The sequence below is a fragment of the Papaver somniferum genome, chromosome 5 (genome assembly GCF_003573695.1).
Source record: "Papaver somniferum cultivar HN1 chromosome 5, ASM357369v1, whole genome shotgun sequence".
In the NCBI taxonomy this organism is placed as follows: domain Eukaryota; kingdom Viridiplantae; phylum Streptophyta; class Magnoliopsida; order Ranunculales; family Papaveraceae; genus Papaver; species Papaver somniferum.
In genome coordinates this window covers 154,907,362-154,929,072 of record NC_039362.1, presented here as the reverse complement: position 1 = coordinate 154,929,072, position 21,711 = coordinate 154,907,362, and the positions used below count along the sequence as shown (strand labels likewise).

The following is a 21,711-nucleotide window of genomic DNA, read 5'->3' as shown; positions in this document are numbered from 1 at the left end:
TATTATTATTATCATTGATTGATTGTAGAGACTAGAGAGAAGAGAGACCAGCAACGTTCCCAAGGCAGCCCAGCGAGTTGAAGCCGGCAACACATTAACTCGCTTTCTCTCTCTCTCTCTTTGCCTTCTTTATGCTTTTGCTTTTCTTTATTATTTTTTTCTTCTCTGCTTCAAGGAATCTCACAAACATCGCTTCAGGAAGGAAGAAATTTTGAAAGGAGACCAGAGTTTATTCCTAGAGAGAAAGAGAAAAAGCCGGAAATGCAGATGAGTTGTGAGATTCCGGCGAGTTTCCGGTGAGGTTATTGTTTGGTGAGTTTTTTTAGGGGTTTTTTTGAAGATCTGATTTGATAAAATGCGAGAATCTATAGGTTGTAATGAACTGACTTATGGTATTAACAATAACAAGAAGCTGAAATCAGAGGAAGAAAGGGAGACAGAGGTAGAAGAAGGAGGAGGAGAAGAGGAAACTTCAGCTTTATTAGTAGTTCCGCCATCATTTGTTGTAGTAGGAAGAAGTAGATCTCAGACTGGTAGTGGTGTTAGAAGAGTAACTCCGACAACAGCAACCACAGCAGCAGCAGCAGCAGCAACTTATAATAGTGATAAGAGTGTTGAGAAAGTTCTACCAAACGGAGATCTCTACACAGGAAGTTTCGTAGGTAACGTACCACACGGAACGGGAAAGTATCTGTGGAGAGACGGTTGTATGTACGAAGGAGATTGGAGGAAAGGGAAAGCATCAGGGAAAGGTAAATTTTCATGGCCGTCAGGAGCTACATTTGAAGGTGAATTTAAATCTGGTAGAATGGATGGATTTGGTACTTTTATTGGTTCCGATGGTGATACATATCGTGGATCATGGAGTTATGATAGGAAACAAGGGTATGGTCAGAAGAGCTATGCCAATGGGGATTTCTATGAAGGTTTGTGGAAAAGGAATTTACAGGAAGGTCAAGGTAGATATGTATGGAGAAATGGGAATGAATATCAAGGGGATTGGAAAAATGGGGTTATTAGCGGTAGAGGTGTGTTGATTTGGGCTAATGGTAATAGATATGAGGGTCAATGGGAAAATGGGGTTCCTAAAGGCCATGGTACTTTTACTTGGCCTGATGGGAGTAGTTATGTTGGTTGCTGGAATAATAATTTGAAGAATCAGTTGCTTAATGGAACTTTTTATCCTGGTACTGCTAATAATCCTAGTGGTGGTGCTGGTGATATAAAGGATTTAATCAGCTGTAATGGTGTTATTAACAATCAGAGAAGGTCATTGAGTGAAGAGAATTTTTTGTTGACTACTAATAGGAAGAGATCTTCTGTTGATGGAGGAAGAGGAAGTTTAGCTGAGAAGAATTTTCCGAGGATTTGTATTTGGGAATCAGATGGAGATGCTGGTGATATTACTTGTGATATTCTTGATAATGTGGAGGCTTCAATGTTTTATAGAGATGGGACTCATTTGGATCATGGACTAGGAGGTGGTGCTACACAGATTAGAAGAAGTCCTGTTTGTTTTACAGGCGAGGCTAAGAAACCTGGTCAAACCGTAGCGAAAGGACACAAGAATTATGAATTGATGCTCAACCTTCAATTGGGTATCAGGTAATTTCTTAGATTGCCTTTACTACATTTTACTTTGAATTTTTCTTATTCATTTGATGCTGTTACTATGCATGGTGCAGTGGATCATGCTTTACTGTGGTTAGATGTGGATTTGTGTTAGGTTGCATTGTCTAGAGTTTTGTGATACAGATTATAGAGTTGTTGTTTTTCAGTATACTAGGAGTGTTTTAAAATTGTTGTTTGATGGTTGTGAATCATACTTATTTCTAGGCATTCAGCTGGGAAGCATGCTTCTATTTTGCGGGAACTCAGGCCTTCAGACTTCGATTCAAGGGAAAAATTCTGGACAAGATTCCCGTCTGAAGGATCAAAAGTTACACCGCCCCATCAAACGGCAGAGTTCAGATGGAAGGATTATTGTCCCATGGTATTTAGGTAATGCATATTTCTTTTAAATTTGCATTTGTTATTTATATGTTGCAATGATGATTAAATCCCAGTAGAGTTGTACTCTCATTGATTCTTTTATTTTGGTTGCTATTTAGACATTTGAGGGAATTATTTGCGATAGATCGAGCTGATTACATGTTAGCCATTTGTGGCAATGATGCCCTCCGAGAGCTATCTTCCCCAGGGAAAAGCGGAAGCCTCTTTTACATGACACAAGATGACCGGTTTATGATAAAGACCGTGAAGAAATCCGAAGTCAAGGTTAGATACCCGCCTTTCTCCGACTGATCTATCTCCTACTTCAAATAAGAGCAGTTTCAGATAGGAGAACTCCTTTCAAATAGTCTACATTTGAGTTCCAAGTTTTCTGATTATGTCCACATTCTGCTCCCATTTTCAGGTACTTCTTAGGATGCTACAGAGTTACTACCAACATGTTTGTCGGTATGAGAACTCCCTGGTTACGAAGTTTTTTGGGGTGCACTGTGTGAAACCAGTTGGAGGCCAAAAGGTGCGCTTGATGGTCACTTCAATTTGTTAAAATGTGTTCATCAACACCTCAAAGAAGCTTTATAACTTGATTTGTGCTCTAATTCATTCTTGTATTGACTTTCAGACACGTTTCATTGTAATGGGCAATTTGTTCTGCTCTGAGTATCGTATCCACAGGCGATTTGACTTGAAGGGTTCCTCCCATGGTCGAACAACCGACAAACCCGAGGGTGAGATTGACGAGACTACCACCTTGAAGGACCTTGACCTAAATTTCGTATTCCGCTTGCAAAAGTCTTGGTTTGAAGAGCTTATTAGGTCAGTCTAGCTAAATTCATCTTATTTTCACATTTAGAAGAAAAAAAGATAATCTGCTAGGTTGACTTATTCATGATACAGTTTCAATTTCATTGTCATGACCTTGCTTGATGGGTTATATATTCAGACAAATTGACCGCGACTGCGAGTTCTTGGAAGCTGAGAGAATCATGGACTACAGCCTCTTGGTGGGTCTCCATTTCCGTGAGGACTACCCGGGGGACAAGGCAGGAATGTCGCCTTTGTTTGCACCTTCTGGTAAATTATTACCTCGGTTTCTTATATGATGATATTATGTTTTCCAACCTTAAGCCTGTTCGTGTAATATTAAATTCAGGTTGCACACTGATCCCGAAACGTAAATTAAAATTTCAACTTATTATCCAGGCAAAACAGATTCAGCTGCTGTACGTGGTTGCAACATCTTCAGTGATAAGGATATGGATCGGGTCATATCTGGCAGGTTTGTTTTTCTCCGTGTTTCTTGAGAGATTAGTTAATCAAATTTGTCGTTAAGTGAACTCAAATTCTCAAAACACCTTCCCTTAATACTTCCAAAAAATCTTTTTCACATAGATTTAGGGTATCCATCAGTTATCATCTTGTGGTTAGGATTTTCTGTTCATTTTCTTATGGATCGAGGTGTCTTAAATCATTTTGCTTTTTCTAGTTTAATTCTGTTAGTTGGAATAATTGAATAAGGCCTTGTGTTCTATGCCTAACTGAAGGTAGTTATATGGACAACAGTTGTGAAGTGGGGTACATACAGCTTGTGGTCTCTAGTATTCCTAGATAAGAATGAGGTTGTTTTTGGTGGTGTTTGTAAGATCTAACTTAGGCAACTGAACATATACTTTCATGATTGTCGATTTATTTGGTACCAAATGGAGAATAGATGTAAAAAATGCCCTGAACATGTAGTTATTAATTTAATGCTTCGTTGCCAGCTCTTACTTACAACAACTAATGGCAATATTTAAACCATAGCCTCTTGACCTAGGAATAATAGTATATTGTAGATGCAAAGAGTGATGGCAAGAATTTATATACCTGTATCATTAAAGTCTATTAATAATGTTGATCGACTCCAAATTAAAATTGTCTTCTTTGATGTCATCTCCAATAATTTATTTTACTTGATCTTCATGAATGAAGGTGGGTCAGTTTGTTCCTTACATATATATAAAGATATTGAATGTATTTGGATTTGTTTTTATCAGGAAGCCATTAATCCGGTTGGGTGCCAACATGCCAGCAAAGGCGGAACAGGTGCCAAGAATCGAATTTGATCAGTACAGCCCATTTGCAAATGGAAACTCCATCGGTGCATTCAGTGGTGATGTGTATGATGTAGTCCTTTACTTTGGAGTCATTGACATTCTCCAAGACTACGACATTAGCAAGAAACTAGAACATGCCTACAAGTCATTGCAGGCCGATCCCACGTCTATTTCAGCCGTAGATCCAAAGCTCTACTCAAAGAGGTTTCGTGATTTTGTTGGAAGGATCTTTTTAGAAGATAAATCATAAGAGAAGTATAGTAATACGAGAGAAAAGTTCAAACAAAAGAGTCGATCACTGGTCGAAAAGAATCTCCTGTCCGGATGCATACTTACTAAAAGCCTAACTGCAGGACAACAAGGATTGGTACCAGGCTGTGAAAAAAAACAGCTTTGGTAATTTTCGAACGAGCGGTTCGAATTATGATTGGGTTGGTCCTGCCATGGTTGAATTTTGGTAAGCAGCCATGATAGATAAGAGATGGAGGGGTGATGAAACAAAGTAAGAATGTTGTATATGTCTTTGAGAGAGAGAGAGAGAGAGAGAGAGAGAGTTGGAATCTGACTGATTATATTGTTGATTTTTTTTCTTCTTTTCCTTTTTGTTGGTGGCTAACCAAGAAATGTGAAGATTGGGAAGATAGATATAGAAAAAAACAAATAGATGAAAAAATTGTTTGTGGGTTGTAGTTTTTGGAGAAAGAGATAGTGAGAGAGGAGATGGGGATTTGGAATAAGAAATGTACAGCAGCTTAAAAGGATAGATGATGGAAATTTAAGATTTTTTGGGGGGGTTTGCAGATCTTTCTCTTCTAATCTAAAGAATGTGGATATTATCTATAATCTTTTCCTACATCTGTTATGTACGTCTGTGTATACATTCTTTTGTATTCTTCTCCTTTCCTTTTTTTTTCTTGTTTTTCTCTTTATTTATTTGCTTTTGCAGAGGAGTGAGTGAGACATGAAAAGGAGAGAAAAGCTGAAGTGAGAAATTTCAAAAGAACTAGGAGAAAGAAAAATCTTATGCTTCTTTTAGGAGGGAAGAACATTGACCAACTACCAGCTCTGCTCCGCCGTCCGATCTTAATCAGCAAATATTTAAAGTAGTTGGTTGCTGACTGGGTATATGGAAAATTAGATGGGGAGGGAGACAAGAATGGGTAGCAATTTAAATGAGTTGGGATTATTGGGGATCGTGATGATGTAAAACAGGTCAATGTCTGTCGCTTGGCTGGCCATTTTCTTTATCTACTTGCTCTCTGCCGAATCTCTCCGTACTGAAACCATTCTTTCTCGTTTATCCCTTCAATTTGTTTTCTTTCAACTCATGAAATTTTAATTTGTTCTTCAGTTTGAAATCCTAACGGCAGGCCGTAGGCATAGGTGCGTCCAGTTTGATACGACTACACGAAGCTAGTAAAAAGTGGCCAGCCTACCGACTACATGAAATTCTTAAAATACTCCGGTAGTAAAAAAAATAATATTGGCAATATAAACCATTAGATGTACAAGTAAACCAATAAAATTCAGGTTCAATTTTCATATAAGAAACCATTTTAATATGAAGGTTAAATTGGGGGCTCTGAAAAAATAATTGGGGACCTTAGGTACAGGACAAAAAGGTCATGAAATAGTAATTGGGAGTTATCCCTTATTCCCAACTTTTTTAAATGGCTAAATTACTCCCACATCATTAGTGGTAATTAAGTTAATTAATTGTTAATTAGTTTAATTAGATTAAAATCAGATTTAGGGATAAAATTTTGATAAAAGAAAAATTGTGTTTTTGTGTTGTGGAGAGGAAGAAGTTGAGTTTTTGGGGGATTCCAGTAGAGGAATCATATTGCACAAAATGAAGGAACCAATCCTCAAAATAAATAACCCGAAGCTCAAAACAATCAGGTAAACTTCCTATACTCTTCAAACTGTATGAATGATGTCCTAAGTGGTCGATTCATGTACATTATGCAACTATTCAGAGTGAGGGTCGTTAAGTCGAGAGGGTAATAAACGAACGACTCTAAGGAGTCGTCAATTACTTGACACAACCTTTGACGACTCAAACCTGCAACTACTTTTACAGGTTATGAAAAATCGTCAATCAAGTGTGATATAATTGACGACTCCAGCTAGTTAGGTCATATAGAGTCGTTAACTTAATATGTTTAGAATCTAACGACTGTAAAACTTTTTACTCTCTGAAGATGTTACTCTTAGGGTCGTTAATTAGGCATTCCTATATACTGACGACCCTAGCGAGCCATTTCATAGATCAAGGGTCGGCAAGCAAAATTTATAAAACCAAACGACCCTTCAACATCGTTAACGACTTCACATGACGACCCTTCAACATAGTTAACGACTACAACCATTTGACATGACGACCCTTCCTATTTTTTGAATAGGGAACAAATTTTGTATCATATAGAGGCATTAGCGATTTAGAAATCCCTAGACGACACTATTGTAGGGCAGAAAACCAGGTTTAGGGTCGTTATCTATTACACCCTAATGGTTAACGATTTTTTATCAATTCAACATGCATATAAAAAATCGTTAAGCAATAAAAAACTGTGGTTAACGACCCTGGAACTGTAACTGCAATTTTGCAGTTGAAAACCTAATTCTTTTTAGTTCACTTACGACGATGAATCGGTGAGAAATTTTTTTTCTCAGAAGTCGTTAATGGAATGGGAAACAGTGGGAGAAAGGGAGCGGAGGAGAAGAAGAATGGGAGGAGAAGAAGAATGAGAAACAATCGTTAATAGAATTGCGACAACTAGTTAGGTCATATAGAGTCATTTTATACTATCTTTTGGTGTGGGTATAAAATGTGTCCTGGCCCCCAATTAGTTTCCATAGCCCCCAATTCAGCCTTGTTTTATATAAATCCGTTATTATGCAACAACCTTGGATGAATAAATATGCTTCACAAAAAAAATCCATTAGCGCAATCGCAATGAAATGAACATTTTGGTCGCTATTATTCGGCACATAACCAAACACAATATTTGATGATTATTGAGACAAAGACATAACCACTCGGCTATGGCTCACTCTTGGTCAAGTGAGCAAGTCTTTGCCACTGGTGGTGAAAACTTGTCCGTTGGACCAACAGTTGATCGCAATGGCTATAAATCCTGCAACTCCCACACTAACCTCATTTCAGCTCAACATTTTTTATCCTTCTTTCTCTTATAGTGTTGCACATTTTTCTTTTAAAATTGCCTTTTTTTTTTTACTCATATTTTTACTTTATTTCAAAATTTTGACTTCATCATCCATCCGTGAGTATCTACAAATGTGTGAATGAGAAAAATGTATGAACATAATGTATTAGGATGGAGATTAGAAAGGTTGAAGGAAATAGTCGTTCATTGGTAATAACATAGGCATTGAGAATAATCCCATAAGGAAGCACCAAAATTTTTCATGAATATTTTTAGCCGAGAAATTCAAAATTTCAAACTATTAGATAGAAATGATATATAGTGTGGAGTTTTTTTACTCGAGTGTATCATATTTGCCAAAAGGCTGTTAAGCAGTTTTCCAGTTCAAGAGATAGCAAGCGTTTGGATTTTAGCTACGTAACAATTGGGCCTATTTTATGGGTTCTTATGCTGGACCCTTCAAATTGGGCCAAGGCCATCAACTACAGTAAAACTTCAATAAATTAATAATGTTGAGAACACTAAATTCTATCAATTTAGCGAAGTATTAATTTATCGATAAATTAATAAGTTATTAAATTATAGAAACGTTCGAACTTTAAACTTCAAAAATAAAATAAAATAAATATTTAATTTAAACTTAAAGGTTTCCCATAATAACAAATATATTGAGATATTATTTTCAATTCAAAATAATGTGTAATAAAATTTTGGCACAATATAATATGATATAGTATAGTATATTGCATATTATGTGCATAAATTAATATATTTTTTGGTGTTAAAATAAAAAGAAAAAAAAGCAGCACAAAAGAAAAGTGTAACAATCGCTCCTACTTCTCATCTCAAAGGTGTCAAAAAATGCATGATGACAAACGAGTATAGTCATTGTAATCCAAATTTGACTCAAAGCGAAATACAAAAATGGCTTCTTGAAAAATTTAACATACAAGTGTGTCAAGTAACGATATCAAATACGATTAAGCGTGCATCGGAATACATCTCAAATGATCAAGGAAAATCAGTTGTAAGTGGCAGAAAACGGCTAAATATCCAAACTTAGAGAAGGTTCTCTATGAAAGGGTTCTTCAATACCAGGATCAAGTGAATCTAAGCGGAGAATTAATTCAACAAAAATCGAAAAAATTAATGAAAAGGCACTCCAGAACTCCTCAAGGGACTACAAAAAATCAGAGATAGAGTCCAATGTTGCATTGTGAACGAGAAACAAACAATTTTGGAATCTTATTTCAGTAAGACACTAGTAATGTAATGCTATTATAATGATTATTAATTTATATTTCAGTTGGGCTCTAATGGATATTTAAAACTTTTATTGTCTTATAAATTTAGCGAGGTTATTAATTTAATACACTGACCCAAGTTGGGATCGACAAAAAATATTATTTTAGCGAAGTTATTAATTTATCGCGGATTAATTTATCAAAATTCTACTGTATTGAAAATAATATTCCCGTACTTGATAATGAACATGTGAGTGAAGATACCTTTGATCCTAGTATTCTAATGAATCCTATCTTATTACTCCTAAGAATCGAGGTCTAAACACAAACTCAAGTTATTAAAAAACCTTTCCAAATGCGAAATTATTTGGAGTTTCTCGCACAGTCCTTTAGTTGCCATTCCTTTCGATCAAGAACATACAGGGTTGCAAGTTGCAACCAAGCTGGATTTTTCCTTTTCTTTTTTAATATGGCGACCCTTTTTAGCTAGAGGAACACAAAGGCACTTATGAAAAGAGCTTAAGGAGGCGTCGAAGAGAAGAGTAAAATGCAAATAAACACAACAACAACACTAAACATGATTAGATTAATTACACATTATTGGGTGACGCATTTTACACCTTAGAATAGAACAAAGGCACTTATGGAAGGAGCTTAAGAAGGCGTCGAAGAGAAGAGTAAAATGCAAATAAACACAACAACAACACTAAACATGATGATATTAACTACACATTATCGGGTTGTGTAACCCGATAATGTGTAATGGTAGTGGAATGTTATAATCTTCTCGTTGTTAAAGTCCATGGGCCTAACTAACCTCGAAAACCGGTTTGTAAAATTAGGATTGTCCAAGACGCATATACTTCACAGATCCACGGAACTTAGGCATGTGGGACTATACTTAACGCTTGCAACACACCGTCGGTTATAGGATAAGTATCTCCACGTCTCCACTCCCCATTAGATCTCTACTTCTTGTAACACAAGAGATGTCAAAAAAATAATAATAAATAGAATAGCATAATGATAGGCCCATTTAGAGAATTTTTCCTAGGCCCTGATAACATTGAGCCTCCCTTGGCAACTCTTAACCACGGAAAATCGGGAACTTCCATGGACTCCATGCCTCCACCACCAAATGCGAGAGCAATATCTAAAATTCCTCTTCTCTTATACAAGCACAAAGTTTACACATTTGTTATTTGGAGGAGGCTTTTGGATCAGAGTGGAAAACTCGTGTTTAACTCACTTAATACAACCTGTTCCGTATTTTCTATAAATCGGTCAAAGATTATCAAATTGCAAGATAAAAATAACTTGGTTGAATTTTTTTAGAAGACGCTGATAAATATTTCTAGGATCTAGATTTTTCACGGTTGGAGTTGGATTGGGAGGAAGAAATGGAAATTTTATTGTCGATTTCAGAAGGGATCATGTAATACTTCTTTGTGTTAGTCGAAGGTAAATTTGTCTGTTTCGGTAGATAATTTATACTCAGTTCCCTTCGTTGAGTTGAGTCCAATTTCCGCGCTCCCTTAATCAAAAAATCCCCTACCTATAACAAAAGTGAAAGTCTAAGTTATTTACTACTGCAAGTCTGAAAGTATCTTTTGATGATTGCTTGATTATAGAACTCGACCACATTATTCTTGGTGATTATCATTGATCCTTCTTGATACATCTGCTAGCTTATGAGGCCTACTTTTCTCCTCTGCTAGATTATGATCCTTGTTTAGGAAGAGAAGGTGTTTTGCTACGACAAAAGATAAAATGTTGAATAAAATAATAAAAAAAATTTATTATACACAAACTTTATTTACTAATATGTCTTTCGTGTCTAAGATTAGAGTTTACATAGTTTGAGTACCAAATCTTCTGTCTATATAAATAGAGGCTTAAATTCCACATATGAGAATTCTTTATTCTTTCTCCTTTACTTTGTGTCTCCTTCTTTATTTTCTAATTTCATAACAGCTAATCAGCACACTCTACATTGAGCAATATAGAAAAAAGAAAATACCGCTCAGAGATATGGGCGAATTTTTTTAGGATGTTAATACAGTTGGTTTTCGAAATAATTTTATGTCGTTTGATCGAATTCCACTTAATGTTTAATATCAATTTTATTTTACAAATCATATGGTATAATCCAATACTAACATTTGTTTGTCTTTTTGCATGTATTAATCATTTGGATGAACAACTGGATTCAAACAACTTAGATTGTATATGGTCGTGAACATAGCACATCTATTATGGGATGTGCAGCGGTTTATACAAGCTTAAAGGTATCAAAAATCTTACGGTTAGTCAATTTGTTTCTTTATACCGAATCCACAAGGTTGTAATATACCGTCATTTAATTATTTGGTATCGATGGATCAAAACCGTGAATCATTATATTTGATGATTCTTTTCATTTTGTGTTTCTATTACAAAGAAACCTTCATATGTATAAGGTGATGTTACCATTCGGTTCAGAGAACTACGGTTATTTCTCTCAGGCTAAGACTTATGGGTTAATTTGGTTTTTAGATTAGACAAAAAGCGTTGTACATTCATCTCAAAGTGTTGTCTATTCTCCAACACTACTTCTCTCTCTAGATATATCTCGAATGCCAAATAATAGCGAAATAGTTTCGTTGAATGGTTACGTGCAGAAAAGATCAACTTTTCGCTGTTTGGTTTAGCGTCGTATGAAATATTCTACGGTATCTGTGCTGAATGGATAGCCGCATCCAGTCTGCGCGGAATGGAAACACACGATACTTTTACGCTGAATGGAAACGCGTCACCAGAATTTAACCTTTTTTTTTCCTACACCTAGTTTACACCATAAACAATTAAATGTTTATTTAACCATGTTTTCTCACACTCCCGTTACACTACCAATGAATATGTTTTCAAATTTTGAATTCCGAAATGTTTAATAATTTGTTCTAACGGTTGTTTGTTTCAAATTTTGAAAATTTACCAAACTAAGGAATTTTTTTATTACATTGCAAAACAAGGTTACAATGTTTTTTAAAGAAATTAAAAAGTACATGGAAATTCAAATTCTACTTCCAAATTAACTTCTAATTAAAACTTAAAAATGAACTTCTAAATAACTAATGGTGGGTTTGTTTGTAGAATTCACGTTTTCGGGAATTTATAATCCCATGTTATTACAAATTCTTGGATTCATATAAATCCCATGTATGTTTGGTAATTCAATTAAAATTCATAGGATTTATAGGGTTTTCTTGTTTTAAAGTCTTTGTATTATTTGGAATTACCCTTAAATCTTAAAATTGCATGTATATGGGATTTAGAGTTTAAAAAAAAAAGTGGGTCCATAAATCCCTTGTTAAGTTTCCAAGCAAATCTTAGGAGAGGGTTTGGATTCCATATGGAGGATTTGCTGGAAAACTGATTCCCATAGGAAACGTGATTCCAAGGATTCGGGCAACCAAACGTGCCGAAGGAAACGTAATTCTACGAAATCCCCTTGACCCATAAATTCCACCTTTAAAATTCTACTCCAAACCCACCATAAAATTATTACTCATAAATCACTTTCATTTAGGGAATATGATCAAAGCCATTACATACCATAATCTCGTTATTTCATTTTTTGTAGAGGGGTTTCTCCAAATCCTCTACTTCATTCATATTTTGGCGTAGAATTTTCAAGTCAGTTTCTCTTTGTTGGTTTGTACCAAGATTGTAGTGTTTTCGATGTTCTTATTAAGGTACTCTTCCTCTTTTTTATACTTGGAAACCTTTTGTGCTTGTCCCTTTTCAAGAAGTTATATGATCTTATCCATTTTTTCATTTGCTCTCTGCGATGCTTTATCCTCACAATCCCTTCGTTTGGAAGAATCTCTTTCAGCACCTCTAACATCATCTGTTTGGTTAAAAGAACGTCTTCTACGCGATATGTCTGAGGTTTCAGAACCAGTGGTAGATGGTGAGTAGGTTGCCATATCCTACAAATATTCATCCACACTTACTGGACCAGGGATAGATGATAAAGTTTCCCAAACATGGCCATATCCTCCAAATCTTCATCCACACTTACTGAATCGGGTATAAATGATAAAGTTTTCCAAACATTTCCATATCCTCCAAATATTCATCCACACGTACTGGAGCGGAAGTACCAGCTTTAGTGTTTTGACAGTGTTGAGTAGGTTGAGTGTTTTGAGTAGGTCCATCATCATTATTCACCTCTATATTGTAGTCTCGTTGATAGGTCATCAAGAGATAGAAAACCGATTCATGTCTCCAAGGTTTCTTAACTTATGCTTCATAATTGATTCAACCTTCGGAGTACTAGGGAAAAAAATGTATTAGCGTCTCACTCTTTTGAAAAATAATCAAAAACATCAAAAATATTTCAGGTACTTACATAATCGACACTTCTCCTCTCAACATGGTACACCTTGATTGCAATGGCTTTTTGTCCTTATTTCCACCACTAGACCATCTTTTAACGAAATCTTCCATAATTCTTTATCTTTTTGATCTTTTGCTCATATCGGATCATTGCTTGTTATAATCCAAGAAGTAATTAGTGCATCATATTCTTTTGGTTGAAAGCGTGACATATTTTGTATGAACACAATTGCATTAGGTGAAGAAGAAGAATAAAATCAATGAAAAAGAGAATCAATTGATTTTGGTGTTGATATTTCAAATGGCTAGTAAACCAGAACTGTTGAGATTAACGGTCATTTTTGATATGATGGATTAAATCAATCGTCGTTGAATGGTACAACGCATACGCGCTACATTTCAAGCCGTTGAAATTAACGGCTATTTTATGATCTTATGACTAATATATTTCAGCGCTTAATGGTATAGCGCAGCCGCGTTGTTTGGTTAGGCGCCACCCAAACGGCTAGTACACTCACTGGATTCTGATTAGTTCTCATACCTCTATTTAAACTCAACACATAAACTTAACATACCCACCCCAAACTTGTGAAGTTTCACTCTTTTCTTCTTCACCTACATTCTCAATTCAAGCATGGATGGATTTGTTGGGTACTCAATTGCCGAAGACAATGACTTGTTGAGAAGTTTTTGAAAAATTCGTGACACAAATCCTTTAGGGACGTCTCAAACACGCAACAATTTTGGGAACAAGTTCATGAAGAATTTATGAGAATCAATGGTAATGCTAATGGATAAGCCAAGGAAGCCTTGAGAGTTGGTTAGCATGCATCAAGCGTTATTGCAAGGTGTTTGTAAATTCTTTGAGGGCATAAAAAATGGTAATTGTAAAGATGCTATGGTTGTATACCAAGCATATGAAGAAATGTCATTCATTCATGCCACCGCTATGGAGATATTTGGATTTCAAATTTGATTTGAATGAAGTATATGCATGAAGAAGTACCTAATGTAATTGTTCAAGTATCATGAAGAAAAATTTAGTACCTACTTAATGTTGTAAACGTACTTAAATGAAGAAAAAAAAGAGTATTATGGAGTTATTACCAGAACTAGTTAAAGTTTCTACTTAATGAAAACGTGCTTGAATGAAAAAAGGAGTATTATGGTTAAATAAAGTAGTGAATATGAAATTTATTCTCCATTCTCATAAAATGATCCATATCCTTTATATTCGTAGTGATTTTCATCTTTATCCACGCCGGTTGTACCACCATGAACTTCCGATAAGGCATCATCCATCACAATGTTCGGAATATCACCATCTCTCAAACCATCTCCATGTTGTTGCCAAATGTGTGTAGTGAGTTCTTGGCGAAGTTCTGCTTAATGCGCAGGGTTGTACAATACATGAGGATCTATCCTTGTGTTTCCTTGAATAGGCGCTTGAGGTTCTTGTCCCGTGATCCTCCCATATTCCTCATCGCGATATTCCATATCAACACACATATTGTGCATTATCAAGCACACCCCTCATAATTGCCTTCACGTCCGATTTTTATAATAACGACATGGTTTTAATATAATTGGCTTCCTGGTATTGATTGAAAATAGATTGCATACTATTCGCAATGGGTTTGTATGCTTGCAAAATGCAACCACACATAGAATACGCTCCATCTCCTAGGTAGTACCCCTTGTCAATCATCAATGTCATCATAATCAAAAACCAAAAAACTTAAAACCTAAAGTTTAAAATTCTTACCCCAATCGATTTTATGAATGTAATTGAATCAAACCATCCTCAAATGGTCACAATCTTGATTATGATCAAACCCACAGAGGGATTTGACGCGAAAATCTCTAAATTATAGTAATCGAACATGCATTGTGGGAGAGTTTTGGGGGAGAAAGAAGAGATGAAGAAGGAATGAAGATTTTTGAGTTCTCATGTGTTCAAATGTGAATTATGGTTGCGTTGATTGGTTACGCGCAATCAAGAAAGTTGACTTGTCATGCGTTGTTCCATTAAGCGAAAAGTAGAAAAAATATTTACATTGAATGATTCAGCGTAGCCGCGGTGTTTGATTCTACGACTAGTATACTAGAATAGAATTGCCATAAGACTTAGGGGGTTATTCTAGCTGACGTGGATTTCCAATCTAGATGCTAGATTGGAATGCCATAAGACCAAGCCTAATTCTATAGTGCGCATTGAGCAAGCTCATATTATTTACCAAGTTTTGGTTGCCTTTTAAGTGGAGGTATTATACTTATTTGTTTTCGTATATGAGATGGAAATATTTCCGCCAAAATCAGGGGAGACATACACTACCCGAAGTTGGTGTTAATTAAATTGAATATTATACCATTTTGTCTCCCATCAATAATCAATTTAATTAAGGCTTTCGTATATGATTGGCGTGGAATGTCTCATTTTGCTTTTATATAAGATTTTCCCTCTTAACAGGAAAATCTAGTCACACCTAGAAGATAAGTAGCTTTATATAAGAGGATATAGGTAGTGCTCTGATTAAGTCTACGAAATTTACACTCTCAAATATCTTCTCACTTGAAGATGAGGAGATTATAATGTATGTGGGCTCTTGTACTAGTAATAGATTAAATGTTTCAAGATATGCATAAACTTAAGAATTATATGGGATTATAGTAAACTAATATCGACATATGTGATTGGTTGGCAACAATATAAATTAGGTTGGATCAATCTCGATCGATTTACACAATTTCAAATCCAAGACTAACACCTTTAAATTGTCAAACCTATTAATTACATGTTGGTGTAGTTATAAATGCATTACACGAGAAATATGCTCACCATAAAAACGATTTGAGGGTTTTATTTTTACTGAAATCCTAGGACTGGTTCAATAATTTTTGTTCTTCTTATTTGATGCATCTGGCGTGGTAGTCCTTGAAGCATTTACATTGCATTCACAGAAGACATGTGGTCGGAGAATATATTATAATTTGTAATCCTTAAAGTATTCAAATTATATTTAGGCAGCCACCTGGCTCGAATACGCCAGGTTTAACTATCCTTTTATGTGTTTTTAGAAATTTGGTACAAAACCAAAAATCCGGATTAATCAGTTTGTGATATCAGCTTTATACGTCACTTAAGGAGTCCTTAAAAACAGTAAAATCCACGCTTTAGTAGCATAATCTTATTATCTTTTTTTTAAAATATCCAGTTTAAATATTATGCTTGCATAAAACTTGTGTATGATATAGACTACAGTCATGATTTTGATGTTTTTTTGGTATGATATTCATATAGTTGAGTTAGCATCCATAAATCGTCAAAAGTTGTACTATTTTCCTTTCATTTCAGGTTTTGTCCCATGTGGTTTTCCATACAAGGTTTTAATGAGGCAACATCTCGTTGACATTTGATTTTCTTTCAAATTGTTGATATTTGTGCTCTTTTTCCTTCGACCAAATTTTTTTCCACTGGGTTTTATTGGAAAGGTTTTAGTGAGACAATTTTATTCGACATGATGGTCATCCAAGAGGTAGTTGTATAATTTTTGTTATTTTATGGATGCCCACAACTGATTAAACCAAATCCACGTAACCATCTCTTAGGAACTTGGATGTCATTCTAAGCAATTTAAGGTTTAATCACAAATATGGTTTTGTCCACGTTTGTGATGTAATCATATCTTTACACTTTGTTGAACAATTACATCAACTACTTGTGCAAATAATCTCCAAGAATCTAGCAATTCATGACACAAGTCCTCGGTGTATTTAAATAATCTTGAAGACTCGATAACAACACTATTATAAGACCAACATAAAATAAGACTTCATCAACTAACAATTTTCTTCACAAAAAAAACAACAATCTTTTATATTCAAGAAACTCGTTCATCGGAATTGGAAGTCTCAACTCAAAGATTTTCAAGCAAATAGTTAACTAAAGTACTCATTAGGGGGAGCGCCATCATCAAAGGTGAATTTACTAGACTATTCGTGTTGTGCTCTTTTTCCTTCGTAAAGGTTTTAACGAGGAAACATATGCGTGTCCAACACTGTTTAAGTCTTTACATTTTCAGGTTTTTCTTTTTTGAATTTTCCTGGTATGTTTGTAATGAATTAGCCATAGTGGTCGTCAAGGGAAGTGTTATAAACCAAGTTTATTTACTAAGATGCGTTTAATTCTAAGATTTGGGTTTTATATAGTTTGGGTACCAAGTCTTCTATATATATAAAATAGAAGCTTAAACTTTGTATTCTACCCACACATCTAATGAAAATTATCTCTTTTTCTCCCTTACTTTGTGTCTCCTTCTTTATTTTATAGTTTAATAACAAAAGCGATAATTAATATGACGAAGTTATTTGTTTATTATTCTCAAGCAGAATTAGACGAAGATCGTTGAAGGAGTTATACGGTAACTGTTGACGTTTTTTATTTCTACAACGAAGATTTTAAGATTTTTTTACCCTAACATGTTGAAATATTTTTTTCACTCAAATTTTATTGTCAAAAATGACAGTGATAACACCAATCAACCAAATAAAGTAAATTTGGTCCAAAATCATGAACATTGGATGTCTTCTTATCTGTGGTCCTTAAATAGTGTAGAGATTTAAGTAAATATTTTAAGTAACATGATTTGTTTCCTTAAACATTTCTACCATTCACAATTATTTCCACGCTCAAAACCAGAATAATCCTCCACAAAACAGACTTAAAGAAAACATAGTACTAAACCTATTTTTTCTCTTCAAATGCTCTTCCCTCCTTTCTCTTGATTTCTTTATCTCTAGATTTATGTTGCTTGTTATGTTTCTTAGACTTGATAACTTCTTTCTTGTGAGAACTTTGATGACCCTTGTATTTATTCGTTTTGCCTTTTTGGTATGATCTTGCTTAGCCTTTGATAGTCACCAAAATCTGCACTATCATTATCCCATTCTAGATATGAACCCCCTTTCTGTAGATAAACATCAAATATCAAAATCAAGATGCTAATTTAAGTTCAGCAAAATATTTTATCTCATCTTTCCCGATTGATAAAAATAAAAGGAATCATAAGTAAAAAATAAAATAAACATAGAAATATAGAAGAAGAAAAAACTTAGAAAACACATATTCAGTTCAACCTTTTCAGGGGTAGTCTCTGGGGTAAACTCATATTGATAAACATCTTCATATTTATCATCATAATCCTACAAGTATTCCTTCAAATAACCATGATACAATAAATATTTAAAAACAAAACCATAAAAAATTAAAGTAATAGAATTTTTTTTAGAGAAATAAAGACAAGAAAAGAATTCTATTAAAGAAAGCAGATATGGTTCCGGGATGAAAAGACTAGGGTACTCAAATACACCACAATCTTTCTGTTATAACCTATAAGTGCTCTTACCAAATGTGATCGTCTATGGACAAAGTCGAGACAATACAACAACTTAGGTATTCACACTTTGTGTGATCGTCTATGGATACGAGATCGAGACAGTACAACAATCAAAGTGTGATACTTGATAATAGGTTCGGTTGTTAGAGCATTGCTCGGTCGAACTCGCATGCGTTGCTATCTCAAGCATGTTTGCCAATGTTAGTGATCAAAACTATAAGTCTTGATTTCTAGTCTATTATAGCTAAGTCTCATACTAGGATAGAAAGTGTAGTTGAGCTCAAGGATTTTATGGCGATTAATCATACAAGTATAAGAACTACTCAAGGAGCTGGTGGAACTTCTCGACAAAAAGGTATGTGAAGACTTGAACTTATCTATCACTCAAAAGTCTATCTACTCTATCTCCTACTCTTTGAGACAAGAAGTCGTATGCTATATATATATACTTGGATTATACACATTTGGTATTTCGAGCCGAGTAAACCTCGCCTATCTATATCTCGAAATATGTGTTGGTAAGCTTTTTGCTTCGATCAAGTTTATCTTTACCATGTGACGAAAGTCATGATATGTCTCAATCATCTTGAAAATTGCTTTGACGAGAAACGGTGTAACAATTATATAACGTCCTCTAATAATGTTTCAATGATTGAAATGAGAGTTTAGATTACATAACCGATGATGGACATAAGCATTGTTGTGGAAACACATTTATGTAAACTTTTGGTTAACTATTGTTGAACCTAGTCTGCGAACTTGAGAAGGTTATATATCTGAAGATGATTTCTGAACTTAAACTTAAAAAGACTAAGGAATGCAATTTTCAAACCGTGGCTATAAAAGTTCATGAACCGATTCAAGTGAATCAAATCATCTTTGCTTCAACTGTGTCTTGTGTAGTACATAAGATTTTCTTGAAATTGAACAACTCTCTAACTAGTTCATTGGAAGTCATTTGAACTAATTATGGTGAATAAGAACATGGTTGATATGAAATGCTCATATGGCTAACCTTTTGGTTAACTATTGTTGAACCAACAAGTGCATATGTTTGGGTACGGTTAACAAACCTAGAAGCGTGCATTGTCAAGTGTGTGCAACAAGCTAAGTTTTCGATCTAACGGTTGAGAAATATTAACTTGAATCTAAATCAGGTTTTCATATAACGGTGGATATTGATTGATTTGTTATCAAGGTAACTTATTGCAAACCCTGATTTGAAAGACTATATAAAGGAGACATCTAGTATTGTGCAAAACTAATCCCCACACCTTACATGTGATACTAGTTTGCGTGCTAGAGTCGATTCTCCTTTAGCCTTTGGTTTTCTTCTTCTAAAACCAGGTTAACGACTTAAATACTTCATTGGGATTGTGAAGCCAGACCGATACTACTTTTATCGTAGTTGTGTGATATGATCTTGCATCTTCTATCGTACGAGTGCAATCAGATTGATTGGCTTGAGATTGATATCTCCGATAGGCAAGATATAAAAAGTAGTCACAATCATCTTCGTCTCATTGTTTGTGATTCCGAAACATCTTGTTTCGCTACCATACGATTAAGATTGTTGTGAGACTCTAGGCTATTCTTCGGGAATATAAGACCGGATTATCAATTGGTTCCTGTTCACCTCGATTATTATCAAAAGACGGAACAAAACCTTTAGGGTTTATCTGTGGGAGACAGATTGATCCTTTGATAGACTTGTCTGTGTGAGACAGATTTGTTTATTGGCAAAGCCTGCGATTTTGGGTCGTAGCAACTCTTAGTTGTGGGTGAGATCAGCTAAGGGAATCAAGTGCGAAGTATCCTGTTGGGATCAGAGGCGTAGGGAGTACAACTGTACCTTGGATCGGTAGGAGACTGATTGGGGTTCAACAACAGTCCAGTCCGAAGTTAGCTTGGAGTAGGCTAGTGTCTGTAGCGTCTTAATACAATGTGTGTTCAATCTGGACTAGGTTCCGAGGTTTTTTTGCATTTTCCGTTTCCTCGTTAACAAAATTTCTGGTCCTGTGTTATTTCAATTTCCGCATTATATTGTTTGATCTTTATAATTGAAATAATAAAGGTTGCGCGTTAGATCATCAATTAGAGTAATCCAACCTTTGGTTGTTGATTCTCATTGATTGATCCTTGGATATTGGTCTTTGGTACCATCCAAGTTATTCCTTGCATTTGATTAGAACTCGCAGTTCATGCTTGAGTAAATCAAATCAAGAAGAGAGATATAAACTCGTTGATACACTTTTAATTGATTGAGTCTTGTTGATTTTCTTAAAAGTATATTCGAGTTTGTCCATACAGATTGCTAAGCGAAATATTGGGTGGTGTTGTTAGACCCCCGCTTTTTCAATTGGTATCAGAGCAGGCAAACACGTTCAAGACCTTACAAGTCTGTGTTTGTAGCGATCTGACTCTATGGACACAGGTGCTATCTCTATTAACGTACCACCAGTCTTCGATGGCTCTAATTACTTATGGTGGAAAATTGTTATTCGAGCTTTTCTTTAAGCGCGTGATTTTCAATCATGGGTATATGTTGTTAATGGCTATGATGCTCCCGTTATGGCAGTTGGAGATGTAAACGTTCCCAAGAATATTGGTGAATATAAACCTGCCGAGATACTTGCTGCAAAGCAAAATTCCGACGGTTTGAATGCCATCATACATGCCATTACCTTAAATATTCAACACCATGTGTAAAATTGCACTAGGTCTAAAGATGCTTGGGATATCTTATAAATCGTATTTGAAGGTAACTCCAGTGAAAAGGAAGCTAGGCTTCAAAACCTTAATTCCGATTGGGAGAACCTTCGTATGGCAGATGAAGATACATTTGATGAGTTTAATCACAGAGTGTCTGAAATTGTTAATGCATCTTTTGCATTGGATAAGACTATTCCTGAAAAGGACATTGTGATGAAAATTATCAGATCGCTTCCATCTAGATACGAGTCTAAGAAGCATGCCATCGTTGAGGGAAATAACCTTGATAATATTTCCAGAAATACATTGGTTGGAAAGCTAAAGATCTTTGATCATGAGCATACATCCAAAATCGGAAAGGATGTTTCCTTTAAAGCACAGAAGAACACTAAGTTACTTGATAAAAGTAAAAGTGTATATGTCTCTGAGGATGATCAGTCTGAGGATGATTTTTCGGATGAAGATCTTGAAAAATCAGTCTCCTTGATCACAAGACAGTTTAGGGATCTTCTATTGAAGAGAAGTAAACGGTTTTCAAGAAACAAACCTAGGTCATTAGATAAACCTCACAATCGCGTCCCTCCTAAAAACAGGGATGCTGACGAGGCTGATGACGAGGATATTCCACAGTGCTTTAAATGTAAAGGTTTTGTTCATTTTGCAAACGAGTGCCCAAATTGTAGAAAATACACTGGGAACAAAA

The 21,711-nt window shown here is 35.2% G+C and overlaps 1 protein-coding gene across 1 annotated transcript; it reads left to right on the top strand.

The window, feature by feature from the left end:
- On the top strand, positions 1–4,994 carry LOC113283286 (phosphatidylinositol 4-phosphate 5-kinase 1-like). Its single transcript, XM_026532494.1, has 8 exons — positions 1–1,605; positions 1,837–2,001; positions 2,112–2,277; positions 2,417–2,527; positions 2,633–2,826; positions 2,954–3,084; positions 3,214–3,289; positions 4,047–4,994. Exons 1-8 carry the CDS (start codon positions 356–358, stop codon positions 4,354–4,356), a joined length of 2,403 nt encoding a protein of 800 aa, XP_026388279.1. The 5' UTR covers positions 1–355; the 3' UTR covers positions 4,357–4,994.
- Positions 4,995–21,711: the final 16,717 nt, after the last annotated feature.